Consider the following 18,755-nt stretch of genomic DNA (forward strand, 5'->3'; position numbering starts at 1 on the left):
AGGCTAGCTTGTCTAGAAATTCATGAGGTTTTCTTTTTGGAAAGTCATTTAATGGCTGTGATACCAGGTTAAGAGCTACGTAATAAAGTTCATCCACAAAGCATTGCTTCTTTTCAGTAAGATGCAGCCACGGATCCCTTTGGAGCTGCTCACAAAGCTGTTTGAGTTGCATGTGTCACAGACATCTTGTCTGAGCGACTTGGTGTGTTTTGGTCATTCTGATTGTGCTGGAAGAACCACATTCTAACTTCCTTCTGAAGCTGCCATTGGCAGCTGGCTTTTTGTGGTTCTTCAGGTATATTCCACACCAGGAGTGCTGTGAAATGTTGTTACATCACTCATCTCTATATTGTCTGTGTTTGGATACTGTGTAGTAACTGCTTACATGGCACTGTAGCTTAAAAAAAAGGGAAAAAAGTCAAGACAAATGGGAATGGCAAAATCTGAGGCCAAAAGTAGTCAGTCCATAAATGCTTATGATCCCAAAGAGACAGCTTAATGGGTACAGCTATTAAAACTCATTTAGAAAAATGACATAAACCAAATCTATACAGTTTATAATTTAAGGATCTCAACAAAATGATCATATAATTGTCTCTTGGAAAGTACTAAGTCAAAGTACAGTGCAGTGTAGCCTGAGTTATCAAAAAAATAACACATCTGTTGGCATAGCTCTCTTGATGAAATGTTAACATGAAGGGTAAGGTTTTCTCAGCACTGGATCCTCTAGAGAGGAGGCCATGCTGAGATTGTGTAGTCATTCCTTCTGTCTCTTCTCGTTTCTTCTTCATAGATTTGCAGTTGCAACACCAGAGGAGCTGGCAGTGAACAATGACGACTGTGCCATTTGCTGGGACTCCATGCAATCCGCACGTAAACTCCCTTGCGGCCACCTCTTCCACAAGTACGTGTCCAGGCTGGGGAGGGTGCACCCAGCTGAGAAGGGAAGGGACAGATGGGCATGGCTGAAATTTACTGTGGGATGGCAAGTAACAAACTACTAGCACAGCTGTTGGGTGCTTGCTGTGCCTGGGTTGTCTTGGTCTTCTTCTGACAACAAAGTACAAGTCCTGTTCACTCCAGTCATTTTCATGTTTGAGTTGTTCCACTTGGTGCACTTCTTTTCTCCCAAACTAAGAGTGTGCCCCTTTTCAGCTAGTGGGTAACTAGTGTTGAGTTTCTCAAACACAGGTTGGTAGGTTTGTTGTGTGGAGGTTGTGTTGATTTTCAGGTGAAGAAGAAAAACGGGAGTCGAATCCTTAAGTACCTTCCAGATATCAGCTTTAAGGAGAAAACAGGGAATATTTTTCTGTAGTGCATCCTCACATGGTGGTGAGTCACCCAGGATAGTTGAGGAGGCCAGGTCTGAATTTGTGTTTCAAGGGGCAATGAGTCCATCAGGGCTGTAAAAGAGGTTAACCAAATCAGCAGAAATGGTCCTTAAGCAGCTGGTAGTTAGAATGGGGAGACTTTGGGCCAAAGGATCTTCCCATACACTGCTTCTTACACTCATTCAGCAGTGAACAGTGGTAGATGCTTGTGGACACAGTGTGCTGAGCTGGATGTGACTTTCCTTGGATCTTTTGTAGCAGTGCTTACACTTCCATACCTGTGCTTAAATAGGAAAGGAGATACAGGGATTGAATCAGGCGTTTCTGGAGGGCCATGTGATGAATATGCAGGTCAGTTAAATTGTCCCTGTGGCATTACTTTCTGTAAATAGCTTTTTACTCTTCTGGTAACTGTCAAACCAGAGGTTGTAATCTGTGTGCTAATTTGTTGTCATTTATGACAAACCTTGCCATAAATATTTATCTGTGTTCCAATAAGTCTCTAATGAGATAATGTGCCTCCATAGCAGAAACTCCTCTTCCAGTGCTACTGAATCATGTGAATATTTAATCACCTGCTGAGCACTTGAGAAGCCCAGGGTCTTCTCTTCAGAAAGGCATTTTCTCTGTATTTAAAAGGATCCCTTTGTATTTTTTTCTGAAGCAATTACAGTCCTGAAGCAAGTTACACTCCGTGGTGCTTTTAGGGAGGGAACATGTTACAGTGGATGGCTTGCATATAAAACCAGATGTAACTAATAACCCTATTTACAACCTGAGAGTGGTTTCTCTCCTCATAAAAGCCTGGTGATTTTGTCAACAGGCTGAACACTGTGTCCATTCTCAATTACGTGGGATTTTTTTTCCACCATCAGTTATTTGGAGTGGAAGAGAAGGTGGCAGGGAAGATTTGCATTGCTGAGGTCAACCCTGTGCCTAAATATTAAGGAAATGTATGGGAATAGGTGTCTGAATCTTTTAGGCATGTTGAAACTCTCTCCTTTACCTTCTAGGAAGCAGGCAGTTTCAAGAGTTGTTGCTCTGAAAGGCTGCCAGCCTTGACCTGCTGTTGGCCCTCCTCCTACTGAGGTGCTGTGAGTGACCAAGCTCTTCTGCCTGTGTGGTACACAATGGGTGTGACCACATCTGGCTTTTAGGGCCTGGTGCTGATGCAGCTGACACGGGGTTGTGCCCATTCCACCATCTCGGTTGTTGAGCAGCAGCAGCAGCAGCATGGTGGCAGCTTGGGAAACTCCGGGTGTTTCCCAAGTGACCTCTGGAGTACAACTCTAGCAGAGGTTTGAGTTCGCTGTGGGCAGGGTGGTTTTCCTGTGGTCAGGGAGATGATGTTGGACAGCAGTGCCAGCGCCAGCATGCTGGTTGTGCTGGTGACCAAGGTGGTGGAAGGTGGCAGATTTTTACTGTGGTGCTTTGGTTGTTTCTGGGATATCCATCACTGTATATCCCTCCATGCACTATGATGGAAAACACTGTGGCAAAGTTTCAGCAGTTGGACAGAATCCTTGTATCCTTTACTTCACTACAGTCCTGCAATTAAGGCTTTTCCCTTGCCCTGTCAACCCAAACCCGTAATCTGTGCCTTCGTTCTTTGATCTTTTTGTATGTCTTTACCTTTCTAAAGTGTTTTGAGAACTTCTGGGGAAAAAACCCACCCTGCAAATCTGAAGTATGTGTTATAATATTGGGAAGTGTTCAGCTCTGTGAAATTCAGTTCTTCCACACTGAAAATTAGGTTTAACTTGAGCAAATACTGCAAGTGGGTCACATCAGCATGAATCAAAAAGCATGCACAGCTTTGATTGTTTGAACCAGCGTTTCAAACACTTCTCACTTTCTGCAGAACAGAAAATGTTCAGAATTAAGTAAGGATTGTAATGGCACAGAATTGCTAGTATTAATAAATCTGTTTAGAGAGTTCCTGGAGTGGTACTGACTTTTGTGGTTTGGTTATTGGTTATTTTGAAAAGCTATTTGAAAACACTGGAGGTGCCATTGCCTCATCACAGACAGAACTTCTATGAAAATGTGTCAGGATACATTAACAATGTGTCCAGTTGGTTTTTGCCTTTTTCAATTGGGAATGGTGAGAGAAAAGAAATGCTTTCTTTTCCCTTCCAGGCAAAACTTGCTTGTTCTGAGGGACAGCAAGCTTGAAGAGTGTTTTAAGCTTGCGATAAATCTGCATGCATGTTTATAAAAAGTGAACGCTTGAGTATTTTTAGTTGAAAGAAATAAGAAACCTATGCCAGAGTCATCAGGAGCTCATTAAGGGTATCTCTGAGCAGTCCACGTTGTGTACAGAATATGCTACAGCTGCTTGATGTACTTTGTGATAGTGGTGTCTTGGAAAAACACTGCAAACTCACCACAGTATTACTGTTTTCCTGTCAGCTCTTGCCTGCGTTCCTGGCTGGAACAAGACACATCTTGCCCCACCTGCAGAATGTCTCTTAATATCACTGACAGTCATCACGTGAGGGAGGATCACCAAAGGGAGAATCTGGATGAGAACCTGGTTCCTGTGGCAGCAGCAGAAGGCAGACCACGCCTGAACCAGCACAATCACTTCTTCCACTTTGATGGTGAGCTGAGCACATTTGACATCCGCTGCCGTTGCCCAAATAAACAGGGGGAGCAGCCTTCTGTAGAAGGGAATTCTGCCTGTGCTTCAGCTGAAACTCAAACCATGCTCTGCTTGTGTTTGTCAAACACCTTTGTGTTTCTGATGGTTCTTTTGCAAGAGCTCAGATGCATCTCTGAGGTTTCCCAGAGCTGTGGAGATTCCTTGAAAGATTTTGTACAAGTGCTCCCTTTTTCTGGATTTGTTGTGGTCAGCAGCTTCAGTTACTGGCATTTATTCATTGTGTGCCATGTTGACAAGCAGAATGGGAAGTGACTGTCTTTTTTTTTTGTTACCATGTGGTGGTTAATCAAGGACAGTCAAACAGGGGGAAAAAAAGCCCTCTGTGGTGCAGTCTAAAAGTCAGTCTTTCCCCTATCCCCTAGCTACTGTGTGGTTGTCAAAAGTCCGTTTGCCACTCAATTTACAAGACACTTGCAATTCTTGGTTAGGTGCAGAAGATTAGTTTCAGAAGGAATCATGTAACCACAACAGTTTTACATGTTTGGGGTTTTTTAGTAGTGTGTTACAAGTACTCACAAAGCAGATGTAATTCCAGGCCATGGTAAGTTCTGTGTACGGAGACAACTTGTTTTGAAAAAGGCAATTTATGTTGTTTGTCTTCCAGAATTTTTTAGAATTTTTGGTATTGGTGTGTGCTTGTCTTCCACAATTTCCCAGGTTTTGATGGCAGTCTTGGTGTTTCTCAGTAGATTTCAGTACTGCAAATATTCAGCTTTGGGCTCTAGCCTTGTGGAGCTCCCATGAGGCAGTTGAGATGCTGCAAACTTACATAGTGACCTTTCCTCATCTGTGCTTGTTTTGAAATCTTTGGAGATTGTGGGGGGAGAATAATGGGCAGAGAAGAGTCAGACAATTTCTAGGTACATGGCGACTGGCTGATAGCTTCTGCATGGCTTCCACTTCTGAGGTACTTTAGGTCTTCAAAGGACATTTATGTTTAGAATAACATTGTATTTTTGATGGCTGTCCCTCCCCAGTGCTTTCTGGTGACTTGGAGACCTGCAGAATTACCATGGAGATAGAAGGAGAAGTGGCATAGAGCAAAGCCTGTGTTTATTTAAGTGGCAGCACAGAAGGAGGAGGGAGCCACCCATGTGCCCTACTCTGTTGAGCTGAAGCACATGATTGCAGCAGTCACTTTCTCCAGTTACTCTGTGTCCCTTTGAAGTAATATTTCTCAGTGATTACCCATTTTGGGCCTGGATTCAGATTGCTTAGAAGCTGTCCCGTTTTTTGTGAAATTGCTGCATTTATTAATATATTCCAGAACTGGATTTGACTCTGGATTATTTTAATTTTCAATTTAATAGGAACATTAAAAGAAGAAAGCAAGGGTATGTTGTTTCCTTGATCCTTTTCCAGCCCCCACATTGTTAAACCACTATGTGACAGTGTATTTGAAGAGAGTACTGGCAGTTACTGATTCACTCCAACCATCTCCATGTTTGGGACACCTTAGGGATAGATTGCACTGCAGAACTCCCTGCATGTACCTTGTGGAATATGAAGACTTACATTAAATACATGTAGAAGTACTTGGCCTGCTGAGATCCTCATGTGCTTTCTTGACTTTCTTGGTTTTACCATTTCTTACTTCCAGGCTCCCGAATTGCCAGCTGGCTGCCCAGTTTTTCCGTGGAAGTGATGCACACCACCAACATCCTCGGAATTGCACAAGCCAGCAACTCCCAGCTCAATGTTATGGTAAGACTGCACCTCAGCCTTCCCATTTGTGTTGTGTAGGGGAAGGGGTTACATGGAGATGGAGAACAGAAAGGGGAAGGAAGTAGAAACAGTGGTTAGACACTAGATGAAAGCTGTTCTTCTGAGTGAGAAAAGCTTTATTTTAGTGAAGTTAGAGCTATATTTGGGTTCAAATGTGCCAGCATAAAAGAACAGTTCTGGAGGTAGGTGAATGAGGAAGAAAAATGACATGTTCTTCTGTGTAGATAGGCAGACTTTTTGTCAGCTTGCTTAGTTCAACTTCTTTAGCTCTTTTTCATTACTTCTGTGACAACTTGCAGCACTAAAGGGTGTGTAAAGACAATTTAGCTGTTGGTCGAATAGTAACTGATCAAACTCATTCTATAGCTTTTGGTTTGTTTTTTTAATCTTTAATAGCACTAAGCTTCAAGATAGCAGTTCCAGTGTCTTACAAGTGTGAGGTGGTCTCTCTAGCACCCTCAGCTTTTGCTGATTCATGATGATGGTAGAAGTGTAGAGGATGAAATTCCAGATTTGTTGAATTCATCTATAAACACTCTAATGTACAAAAAGGAAAGGCCTCATGAGACACTTCTTTTTTTTTTTTTTGAGAAGTACTATTTCCTTTGAGTTCTTCAAGCTACTGTATTCTGTACCTTGTTAATAAATGTTCAGTGAGGTGTCTCATGAAAGTGATGGAGTTTTCAGAATATTAGGTCTTTCCCATAGCCTTTACTTCTGTTTAAACATCAGTAGGTAAGGCCACTATTTTTTAGGGTGTTTGAAGCAGGGAGGGAGCAATAAGGTGTTGGCAGATGATTTATTAGTTAAATATGCAGGAACTCTCCATCTGAGGTCAGTTTAATTTTTCTTTTAGTGGACATAGTGACACAAATGGGCTTTTGTTAAGGATGAGTAATGGTTTTTTAGGATTGTGTATTATCAAAAGTAGCAACTTATATTAAAATGTCTACTTTAATGGAAAGGCTCAGGTTAGCAAATTATTAAAGTGTTACACATTTTTAATAGAAAGTAAGTGAAATTCTCCCTTGTGTTACTGAACAAAAACCTAGGGAAGTATTCTGAGGGGAAAGCCAGAGGCTGAAATGCTAAATCAGTTGGTTTGATCACAAGTTAGTACAATGGAGAGTTGGGTTTGCAGTAGTTGCTTGTGTTGGAACTCACTGTCAATTGGTGTGTAGTTTTTGCTTTGCTCTCAGAACTCCTCCACCTTTCTTTTCTTATTGCTGTTCTCATTCCCCCCTGGCCCCCACAACTTTGGGCATTAGTGAAAATAGACATTTTAATATTAAATGAAATCTAGTTGTTGGTCTCTAAAAGCATATTATTTGTCTTCCCTCTTACCTTTACTTATTTAATTTGGATATTTTTTAACTAACTTGAAATTGAATTATAATTCAATGTCAGTTGTTCCCTGACAACTCAGTTTAATTTACTTGACTTTTCAGACCCTATTAAACTGGTTTGTAGGCAGGATGGCTGGAGGGAGTGGCTTATTAAAACTTGCTCCATTTGTCCTTATCGGTACCATTTTGGAACTAATCTGTCAAAAAGCAAAATTGGTTTTTTCTTCCCAGTGTTGATCTAACTTTCAGTCAGCCATGAGTTTTGCATAGAGCTTTATTTAAAAGGCTGTCATAAGAAGAGGGTTGGGAAGCCTTTGAAGCCTTTGTGCATCTACAGGCACTGTTCAGGGCCATGTGGTGTCTCCCTAGGAGCTGCAGTTTTGCTGTTGACTTCAGTGGAGGCAGCATATTGCCCTGGAAGTCAATGCCAGCATGGGTTTTCTTTCTCTTTTCCTTGTGTGTGTGAGTTTGCATATCATAAGCAGCATCTTTGAGCTGATAATATTTTTAATCTCTTTCTGTTGACATACTTATCAGTTACCTTCTATTTACTGCTGATATTGACTGTATTGCTTTCTCCAGGCCCATCAGATTCAGGAGATGTTCCCTCAGGTTCCTTATCATTTAGTTCTGCAGGATCTGCAGCTAACTCGTTCTGTAGAGATCACGACTGACAACATCCTAGAAGGGCGCATCCAGGTGCCTTTCCCCACACAGGTGAGTTATAAGACTGTGCACCTAAAATTACTTTCTTTCTTATCACAGCACTGAGCCTGTTAATAATGAGTGAGGGGAATGAAGCAAGTTGAAGCACTGGTGAATCTGGGATTTGTTTTTCCCTTTGTTTAAATCTCTGTAAATGCAGTGTATTCAGTCATGTACCAAAAATATATTGAAAATATCCTAGCTAGACAAGAGACAAATATTTGCTCAGTTAATGCAGCTCTTCCCGGTCTCTCTTGTGCAGAGCTTTTAGAACATTTCCAGTTTATTTCTCTGCTGACAGATAATTGAATTGTACCACTTAGGAAAATTTTTTGCAAAGAAAGTCGGCAAAATGATGCCTTGTTCTTAATTAGTGCCAGCAGATTTCAGTAAAGCAGTCTGGGGACAATGTTTCTGTTAATAAGAATATTGAATTCAGGTTCTGTGCACATCAGATAGCACTGTTATCTGGAGTCTGCGTGTGGGGAAACAGAAAGAATTCTCTCTCAACACAGAGCATTCTGTTTATTGCTAACTTATCTGTTTCTAAATTGAACACAACGCCTGACATTGCAGAGGGCAGAGTTTGAATGTGTTCAAAGAGCTCGGGTTTTTTTGCCATTTCCCACAGTGTTTTAAACCCATGATGTTTGCATTTCAGCGTGCAGATAGCATTAGACCTGCATTGAACAACTCTGTGGAAAGGCACAGTACTGATCAGGAGGATACTGGAACTGTCACACAGGTAATTTGGCATGAAAATGGGCAAAAAGCACAATTAGAAGCTGCATGGACTGGTAGGTGCCTGTGGTTCTGTACCAGGTCAGGTTGGTGGCGGCCCTTCCTTGCATTTCTCATCAGAGCTAACACGGTCAGGCAGATAAATCAGATATGAGTATGGTGCCTCTGTAGAGGATTAGTTGTGTGCTTTTCTTTTTCTTCCTTAAAGGAAAGTGCTCTCAAATGGTAAAAAGAACAGAAGGATCATCATGTCTCTTTTCATGTCTGATCAGCCCATGCCCATCTGTGGAATATGAAGAGCAGGCTGCTTTGCTCTTCCCCTTTCTCTTCTCATTCCCATTCTGTACATCTCCAAACACTTCCATTAAAAAGAGGAGTATTTCTTTTCTGGGTATAAGAATTCTTTTTGTGTTCTCGAGGAAGCACTTTAAGACACGGGGAGCTTTGCTGGAAATGGAGTGAGATATAAACAGACCAAGAGATAACAGCCCTTCTATATACAAAGCACAATAATGGGTTTTGCTGTTCTTCACTAAGGGCTTTACTAAGCAGCATGTGCTAGCTAAAGTGTGGCAGGGAAAAAAAATTACCCTGTGAGTAGAGTAAGATCTCATTTCACTTTTGTTTTCTCTGACTGTAATAGTGACATCCTGAGGGTTTCTGTTTTATAAATCTCCCTTTCTTCTGGCTGAGTGAATTTGTGAAGTGTGTGACTTTCTCTGCAGCCTTTAGTGACCTGAATACCCAACCTGTTACTACCTGGAATTCAACTGTGGCAGTTCCCTTGTTAGCAGGTTGCAAAACAAAAAAACCTTTGATTTGGTTTGATTATGCAGTTGAGGCTGAGGAAGAGGTGGTAGCGATGGTACAGGTATTTGGTAAGGGCCTGGGGTAGCAGCTACAGAACTGCAGGAATGAAAATCTTGGTCTGGATCAAGCATTTTTTGGTTTCTTTGAAGGTTTTAGAGGCATTTGCCCTGCTCTTTAATGAGAGAAACCTCTCTTGGTACAAATGGTATCTAACTAGTTATCCTTAGCTTGGTTCTGGTTTCAAATTCCACTTTGAATGATTGTGTTGCTGTTCATGTTTCTTCTCTCCTGCCTGGCACTGCCTGTATTTCTGTCCTTCCTTCTACAGAACCTGAAAAACCTGAGAGTGGTGTTCATACATGACAGCACTGAGCATGTGCTCTCTAACAGAGATGCCTTTTTGCTTTGCAGTGCTGCTGAGCACTGCTCAGGTGGTATGTTTTGGCTGGAGTGAATGGTGGTTTGGATGGAGAACCTGTTTTTACCGTGTAGGATAGCACAGAGATGGCCTAGAGACAGTGGAACAGTTGTGAATACCCCACAGTTTAGTCGGGCTGCTGCTGGCTGCTTGTGTAGGATAAACTGGTGGCCCCTGTGTGGGTTTTCCTGGATGGATACGTGCTGTACCAAATGGGAATCACAGGCATGAGCTGAAGTGGGAGACTGAGACGGCTATGCATAGAGAGAAACGTGCTGCTGGGTAGTGTTGTGGAAGCTGGAAGGTGCTGCTCTCCTCTTCCTGCCTCAGAAATGCTTTGTGCATTTAGTGTTAGCTTAGGCTGCCTTGGGACAAGCTGCACACCCTTGTTACAGAGCTTAGAGTTCTACCAAGGAGTCTTAGTTAACTCCTTGCTATTGAGAGTATTTCTGTTGTGGAGAGGAGCCTTGGGAGCCTCCTGCTCTGGGAACCTCCTGTCACTTTGGTGTTACTGATTTTGATTTTAATTTGTAACCAAATGCCTGGTGTATCTCTTTCTGCTTGCCAGAATAATCTGTTGCTGTAGTCAGTCAAAGGCTTGTCTCTGAGAAAAGGGCAAGCAGCAAACAAGCTACTTCAGCAGGGTGCGCTGGAGTTTTGAGAATCTTTTTAAAGGCAAATGGGAAGGGACATAAGAAGTTGCCATCATCTCCTCTGAGTGTGACTTGAATTTCTAGATTATGGATAGATAGACCTTGACACCTTATGACACAGTCTCTGAGAGAGACCGTGAAAACCCCAGTTCCTTTGTGCTGCAGCCTTAGGGTACGTCTTACAAGCATTCTACCTGTTTTTTTTTTTTTAAATCAGCATACCCACTGGGAATCTTTGTAGATCTCCAACAGCAAGTGGAGATCAAAAACCATCAGTTCTGCTTGTTGGAAACAACACTTCTTAGGGCAGCTGAGACACTCAAATAAAAGAACCCTTCTTCACGAGTAGTGTTGGTTTTCCTAGTGCCTTATGTCATATTATGGCTTCATTCTACTTGGAGTTCAAAGGTCTTAAGATACAGATAATGGCTGATATTTTTTTTTCCCCGATTGTAGCTTGTTGTTTTGGGGTGTAAGTGCTGATATAACGTAATAGCAGTTGAGAGGCATCTCTGAGCACCATCATGGTATAAATCATGTTACAGGTTTGTGAGATAATGCTCTAAATACTGACAGCCCCTATCAGTCCTGGCCTGTACCGTTAGTGGGACACTGTGCATGTGCTTCTCTCCAGCTGTGCGTTGGAATGCTGATGCTTCCAGTGATGTGCATAATGCTCTGCCTCCTCTCCATTCCTACGCTATATGCCCTCCCTTGCTTAAGTACTTGGTGGCTATTTAGAGACACTTCTGAGGCATCCCATGGCTTTCATGAAACTTTTTCTCTTGGAGCCTGAAAGAGGAATAGTTTTGTAGTATACGGGCTTCTGCATCTGTGATCTGCTGCATTACTGAGGCTTGTCATAATCTTTACTGCAATTAGCTGTGATAGTTTTGTCTCTAAAACCTCCTTGGTAACTGTTCCTGTGCTCAGATAGATGATTGGGCTCTGGGTATTGATTTTTGAATCTTTGTAACCTTATGAAAAACTGCCAAACCTTAGGTGAGACAACTTGTATCTTCTGATACTAATGGCCCGGGGGAAAAACAAGTGAAGATCACTGTCTGAACATTGACTACAATGAGTGGGCTTCTCTCCGCTTCCCGCAGCAGAGCTTCCCTTTTCCCTGCCCACCTATGTGGTAATCAGAAGCAGCAGTTGAGTTGCTCCATACCTGTTCCACTGGGTCTGCCAAGGTCATCTTGGCCCCAAGTACAATCCATGGGATCATTCTGTGGGGCTATCCCTCCCTCCTTAGGGATGTGGCAGTGCTTTGAGGCAGTCCAGTGGTGCCCCCACATGTTACAGAAGGGACCCCAACACCCACGTTATCCCAGTGCATTCGTGTGTGTGGTGCTGGAGCCATTTGGTAAATTCCAGCACTGGGGTTTTTGCTGAGAGATGCTGAACACCCATACTTGTGTTTGAGGTTGCAGTGTCCATAATGTGCTGACTTGGGCTCTGGGATTCCTGCTTGGGTCACCTACCTAATGGGAAGTGACATTTGTCTTGGTGTTTGCTCTCTGAAGGCATTGTGTCGGGGAGATGGCGTTACTGGCCTGTCTCTAGGGCTTTGGGATGACTCAACTTGTTTTGCACATCAGCTGCCTAAGCCTGTGTGTTGTACTGTGATGCTGCTGCGACCGGCCTGTTGGGGCTGGAGCAGCAATCCCATGGAATCGGCCATCTCAGCTCCTCAGCAGCGCTGCCAAAGGCCCAAAACCAGGCTGCAGGGGCTGACTTGGCCAGTACTTCTCTGGAGCATCCCACTTGCTTGAGTCATCTTCTGGGGTACCAGATGATGGCTACACCCTTCAGCCCTTCGCGAGGTGATTTGTTTTGTGATGCCACCACGCTTGGTTATTGCCGTGGCTCTGCATCGCGGGGCTGATCTGATCCTGTCTGACAGGGTGTGATCAGGATGTGCTGTTTCACCTCAGCTGCTGTACCCAGAGCCATCATCCATCAGCTCAGTTTTCGGGTTAGTGTTATCAGCTGGCTGTCAGGGGGGAGAGGTACCATGTGGGGGCTGCCAGCTCCTCTCTTGGCACACCATGCTTGGGACAGTTGCCAGCCTTGCTCCAGCAGTCTAAAACAGGATAATTTGGGTGCTGCAGAACCCAGTGAACCAAAGCCTCATAAATTCCCTTCTTGAGCACAAATGATCTTTGCAAATACATTTGTTATTCTTTCCTTAGTACGTGGATTTCTGCTTTTTCAACTCTTTACTGTTGCATCACTTGTCAAGTCAGCTGCAGAATCTGACTTTCAAATGCCCCATTTTCAGAGAGCATTAATTATGAGTAATTAATGTTTGTCTTTGACATTACTTTCAAACATGGCATAAAAGATACAGCGTTATAGGATACAGGATCTTTGAGCATGGTTTGAAATATCTTTGTTCTGTTTTTTGGCTGGGCTTTTCAAAGGAACCCGAGGGAATTGGGTACAGCAGGTGAGACTCTGGTTTCTTCCAGTGCCTCAGAAAATGACAGTTCTTTGTAGTTTGTTGTTTTGATGCAAAGAAGCCCAAATTTTGCAAAGACTTATTCCTTATTTCCTTTTCTCTTAGACAGAGAGAGTGCCACTTGAACTGAACTCCAGACTGGAAGAAATGGTGGAATTCAGTGAAATGGATGCAGAACCTAATGAAGCAGAAGATTTTGAGGCCAGGGGAAGTCGCTTTTCCAAGTCAGCTGACGAAAGGCAGCGTATGTTGGTTCAGCGGAAGGAGGACTTGTTGCAACAAGCTCGAAAGTATGTTCCTTCCTGAAACGCCAGCCTGGCCACTCAGGTGGAGTCCCCCAGAATGGGTTTCAAATGGATTAAGACCACTGAGAGCCTGGGTTGATGGGAAAAGCAGTAAGAGGAATGAATACATCTGCCACAGCAGGCTCAGGATGCTGTTTGACACTGCTAACTAAACCCAACTCTGAAATAGCATCATGTGTCCCAGCACGCACACAGCTTCCTGTGCAGTTGATCCAAAGTTCTTTGAAATCAAAGGCTGATTTTTCCATCTTCAGTGGGCTTTGGTCTGAGCATTTACTGAGAGCAGGTTACTTGGGCTGAGTCCTTTAGTAATCTTTAGTTCTGCTCCTGGCACAGGTGTCAGCCCTCACTGCCTGTGCTCTTACAGCTGAAATTCCTGTCAGGCACCACTTTTTCCAAATACAGAGCCCAGAGCAGCACAGATCTGACAGGTGACCCTGTCTAGACCTCACCAGAGGAGCTCAGCACCAGCCAGTCAGCACTGCTGAAGAGAGAGGGACCAACTTGAACTGTTTCTTTTAGCCCAAGCAGTAGCAGCTGTTACAGGTAGAATTCAACTTTTTTACTGGTACTCCAGTTATGTTGGTGGACTCTACTAGCACCCAGTTGCTGATTAATCAGAGAAGGAAAAGCACTTTAGTGATGTAGAAAACACTTCATAGTGTTAACAAGTGTTTTCCCTTCCTTTGAATCACAGGGATACTGCTGAGGAGGTCTACAACAACCCCACTGAGTTCCAGGTCCTTTGGTGTTGTCAGGCTCCTGCTGCTCCTTTTCCATACTGAAATGCCTTATAAATACCTGGGGCCATGACACCTTTTATAAGTCTGTAAACAGACTTGCTCCTAGACTAAATTTTTCCTTGATGTTTGAAAAAATGTCTTTTAGGGAGACAAGAGTATTTTTGACTTTCTGGCTTACTGGTTTGAAGAGCTGTTGAATTTCAAACTACCGTTTTTTCCCATTAAAGTGTAAAAATTCACTGGGATTTTAACTCTGGTAGCAACTTCCTTGTCCTCTGGCCCTACCTTGCACTGTGCAGCCCCTAGTGCCCCTTCTGTCACGGGCTTACTCCCTGTCATCAGGGAGTGCCTTCTTGTAGGCAGAGCCAGAGGCTGAGGAGTGGAGTAACAGGAACAGAGGGAGTCGTAACTCACCTGCTGTGAATGGCTCCGAGTTGAGAGGACAGGCCTGACCTTTAGAACTGGCTCCTTCCCACAGGCACAAGGATCTTGCACAAAACCTAAGAGCTCCTGCCAACTCTGCAGAGCCTATTGTAGGTGATGTGGGCTTTTTTTAGGAGCACATAGCTCATGTGCACGTTTATTGAGGCATTTTCCTGCTAGTTTGCCTTCCAGCCCTCCCCGACTGCAGGGATGCATTTTTCAGAGCCAGAATGAGGTGGGTTCTGCTCACTCATCTTTTCCTTTTTCCCCCCTCAGGCGTTACTTAAACAAAACCTCCGATGAGGAGCTGAGCACAGAGAAGCCTTTGCCCGAGGGAGCAACGGCCGACGCCGTCACCCTGCGCCGCAGGACCCTCGCTGCCGCTGCTGAACGGAGACTTCAGATGCAGCAAAACTCTTAGCACTTGCTGCCCCTCCTTCCTCCTCCTCGTGAGCAACGTTGAATAAATTAATTAAATACAAAAAACCCTGCGCTTTCTATACCAGCAGGAAAGTGTCTCTTCAGAGTTCAGCTGGCTGTGCTGCCGAGTGAGCTGGCTGCCTCTCTGCTGTATAAAGCATGTGGTCTAATAATGTTTGGACAGCTGACAAATTAACCTTTTTTGTAATATTTTCTATGTGACGTTGATCCTCTCCACAACAAAAGGCAATTTCTAAACCACGGGCATGATTTCTGCAGCTGGCATGAGCTATGGGGCTGACTGCACAGCAGAGGCTGGGGGAAGTGTGTTCTGAGGTAGCTGTGGGTGCAGGTCACGGAGCGCACGGGTATGTTCTGCTCGAGATCAGGGGCAGTTACTCCGAGGGAAGGAAGCTTAGAAGCTTGCAGCAAGCCCTGTGTTAGATGAGCAGGCTGCTCAGTCCCTGTTCCTACAGCAGCCAAGGGTGTTATGTAGGGCGGCTTGAAGGGCTGGGGTAGCATCGCTGGGAGGTTCTTACACTGGATGAAGTTGTCTGGCTACACAACACAGGAAAACCTGAATTCATTAATTGTGCAGCAAAGCGCTGATTCACGACAATTCCAGCATGAAATAGTTCACTGTTGCTGCGCTCTTCTGCACTGGCAGAGGTCTGGTTCTGTTCATCCCCAAGGCTGCACTTTTCCTTTGCCTTTTATGTCCAGAAACAAGCGAGGGACAGAGGGGGATCGAGTGAAGAAGAGGGACCTAAGGCGAGGTTACATTGTTGCCATGAGCTGGGGGAGTTGAAAGTAAAACCTGCCTGTCCTGGACTCCAGTGCAACACTGATGAGATGGTGCGGAGATTGCTCCAATATCTTGCTTTTTATTTCATTTTTAACCCCACAACCTCACCATGAAAGACTGGAGGAATGGGGGCAGCTGGACCTTTGCTGGCTGCAGCCCAACTTGCTAACCTGGATTTTCTTAAGAACTTTTGAGATCCCCTTGGCGCTGCCGCCGCTAGCTTACATAGTTGAATTTTACATGGCAGTGACTTAATTTTTAAACTTCTGAAGAATGAGTTCTAGTTTCACCGTCCTTTAGAAGGAGCCCAGTATTATCTAGAATTGTTGGTAACTTTTTTTACTGTTGGTTTTTAGGTGAAGGTGAATTTAATGAGAGGAATTGCATCAATGTTTAGGTGAAAATAATTTATTTCAATAAAACTCTTTGGGAAGCCTTACCTTGCAATGCTATTAGTAAACCTCAAAAAAATTTTTTGAGATCTTTGGTTTTGCCTAGAACATAGCTGTTTTGTTTTTATTGTTAAAAAAACCCCAACCAAACAAAAATAAAACCTTGATCAGTGTTGGAAATTGTTTGTAAATTTCTGTAGTGTGATTTCTCATGTTCCTGGTGTGTGTTTGGTCTGTAAATGGGGCATCTGCACTTTGGTCCCTGTTGGTTCCCCCTTTCCATCCGATGAGAGGGAGCACAAGCACCTGACACTGGGTTTGGGAACATTCTCCCAGGCCTCTGGTTGCAGGGTAGTAATTGCTACTGGAATTTGGCTGTGCTGTGAACAGGGAAATGACAGAGAAACAGTGTCTCAAGGGACTGAAAATCAGGTGGGTTTTGAGCTGTCTGGCAGTGTGTGGACAGATGAGAGCTATTGTTCGTGTGAGCAATGCAGAGTTTGGGTTGTGATCCAGGCAGCAGAGTCGATGTTCCTCTGAGAGTGCAGAAAACAGCACAGAAATCCTCGAGGGCTCTGGGTATCCATGAGTTCTTCCTCCTTGCTGCATTTCTGGGAGATGTTTTACCTGATGAGGCACTTTGTACACGATGAGGCAGAATGATCCCAGCTCCCTCTCGGCAGAGGGGGTGCCTGCAGCCAGGATGGGTTTTGACCTGTCTGTGGGCAATGCCCACCACTTTGGCCGGTTCTCTCCCACCCCACCCACCTTCAGGGCAGGAGTGCTCTGCCCTGGAGCAGTTTCCTGCCCGCTCCTCAGACACAGAAGCTGAGGAGTTCCTGGTTCCCCAGGGCTTGGCTGGCAACACCAGCGGTGCATGAGCCACCTCCTCTTCCTCCTGGTGCTCTGGGAGCTGTGACATCCTGCCCCCCTCAATTTCACTGCTGCAAAAAAGGTGCCTGGGAAGATACCGGCAAAGCAGCTCTCCCCAGCCCTCCCTGCCTGCTGCAGGACCCTGCTGTGGAATCCAGTTCTTCTGCCAGCAGCAGATCCGTGGGGAAGGAGAGGGTGCCATGAGCCTGTCCCTGCCAGAGGTCCTGCAGTTCCTCGGGCTGCAGCAGAGATGAGAGAAGGAGCTTCCCGGTGTCCGTGAGAAGAGGAAGGTTCCTGGAGCTCCACCAGGGAGGGCAGGGGTGTTTCAGAGACTGGGGATGTTCTTTCCGGACTTCTGTTGCGCTCCTGACTTTTCCCGGCAGCTCCCTGAGGAGCGGACCCTGGCCAGCCGCTGGATGGCACCTTTGCCTGCGGCAGCGCTGCACAATGACCTACTTGAGCCATGAAAGGCTGGTTTGTGCAGAGGAGCACAGGACCAGTGGTGGCCTCTTGGCTGGCTCTGCCTCCCTGGAAAGGGAGGTCATCTGAGGAGAGGCCTGATCGACTTTCGCAGTGCCAGCATACGCCTCTGGTCGCTGTAAACAGCAGGAACCTTGGAAAGGCCGTGTTGGTCAGGAGCTGCTGCTGCATGCTGGAGTCTCTGCCACCCACCCTTCCCTCCTCGGGGCTGGGCAGGGGACACGCCAGGGGTGGCACAGGGGGCTCCTGGATGCTTGGGTCACCTTTTCTATGGGTCCATCCCCGGGCGGTGCCGCGGGGTTTGGAAGCGTTCCCGTGGTACGGGAGGGGATGTCAAATGTGGTGCCCAGCCCCAGCCCCGTGCCCGGCAGTGCCGGCGCTGTGCCCAGGGCCGGGGTCTCTCCAAGTGTCCCACTTGTGGTCACGGTGCCCAGAGCTGGCATGCACAGGAGATGGGAACCTGGGACGAAGGAGAATGCAGGAAAAACCCAAACTGTGGAGAAAACCCCCAACCCCCAGAAAATCCAAACAAACCCAGAATCGCTTGAGCAGCAGGGAGAAAACCTCAACTTTCTTGAAGAACCTTCCTCTATATCTTAAGGGGAAAAGCTTTAATATTGTGAGATTTGTGATGTTGCCACAAATGAAGGACTCACCCTGTTGATTAGCTTTGCACTCCCTGAAGAAATAAAAATATTTTCTTGCCTGGGGAGGTCTTTGGGGGGGCCTTTTGCTCAGAGTGATGTTCTGAAGCACCAAAGCCCTTCCACACACTGCTTTCCCAGAATTTACAATCAGTAGTTACACCAATCCATAGTTCCCTTCTCCCTCTGCTACCAGCAGCAAATCCCCCCAAATGTGATTTTTGGTATTTTTTCTTCCTCCTTTTGGAAGGAGGCAGGCGGGCGCGGGGGGAAAGAAGGAGGCGGAGGCGTGGGAGGGGAGAGCCCAGGGTACAGACAAACATTCTCTTTATTGAGCTACACATGAATTTTTCCATTAGTCAGAGAAAGAGATTGGCAGTGTGTAATATATCACAGAAACCTCACTGATTGGTAATAGAAAGGCTTAGAAAGACCTGGCGCTTTTTATATATATATATATATAATATCTTTTTTTAAGTTTCCTCTTTATTTCTTCATTTTCTTTTGAACAGGTGTGACTGCTCTTCTTCAGCAAAGGTAACTCGTAAAAGTGAAACCGTGAAGACGTCTGGTTACTAATCAAAGTAGAAATGACGAGGGATTGGTCATGAAAACGGTGGCTTCCATGTAAACACTACATTCGATTTTTGTTGGTTTTTTTTTTTATTTTTTTAAATTATTTTTTGTGGTTTTGTGTGTGTTTTTTAAAATTTTTAAATTATTTTCATTCTTGCTTTTTTTTTAAGTTTGCTTTTTAAATTTTTTTTTCTTTTTTTTTTCCTTTTTACTTATTTTGCAGAACAAAAATC

General features: G+C 44.7%; 1 protein-coding gene across 1 annotated transcript in view; it reads left to right on the forward strand.

The window, feature by feature from the left end:
* Positions 1–16,129, forward strand: part of AMFR (autocrine motility factor receptor) — a 26,617-nt gene extending 10,488 nt beyond the window's left edge. Inside the window, exons 7-13 of the mRNA XM_008638763.2 lie at positions 794–904; positions 3,744–3,934; positions 5,597–5,700; positions 7,650–7,784; positions 8,434–8,517; positions 12,967–13,151; positions 14,609–16,129. Coding sequence (XP_008636985.1) covers positions 794–904; positions 3,744–3,934; positions 5,597–5,700; positions 7,650–7,784; positions 8,434–8,517; positions 12,967–13,151; positions 14,609–14,753 — 955 coding nt within the window. The 3' untranslated portion in view covers positions 14,754–16,129. The remainder of the gene's footprint in view (positions 1–793; positions 905–3,743; positions 3,935–5,596; positions 5,701–7,649; positions 7,785–8,433; positions 8,518–12,966; positions 13,152–14,608) is intronic.
* The last annotated feature ends 2,626 nt before the right edge of the window (positions 16,130–18,755 follow it).

Source organism: Corvus brachyrhynchos, unplaced genomic scaffold, assembly GCF_000691975.1.
Source record: "Corvus brachyrhynchos isolate BGI_N302 unplaced genomic scaffold, ASM69197v1 scaffold26, whole genome shotgun sequence".
Classification (NCBI taxonomy): Eukaryota; Metazoa; Chordata; class Aves; order Passeriformes; family Corvidae; genus Corvus; species Corvus brachyrhynchos.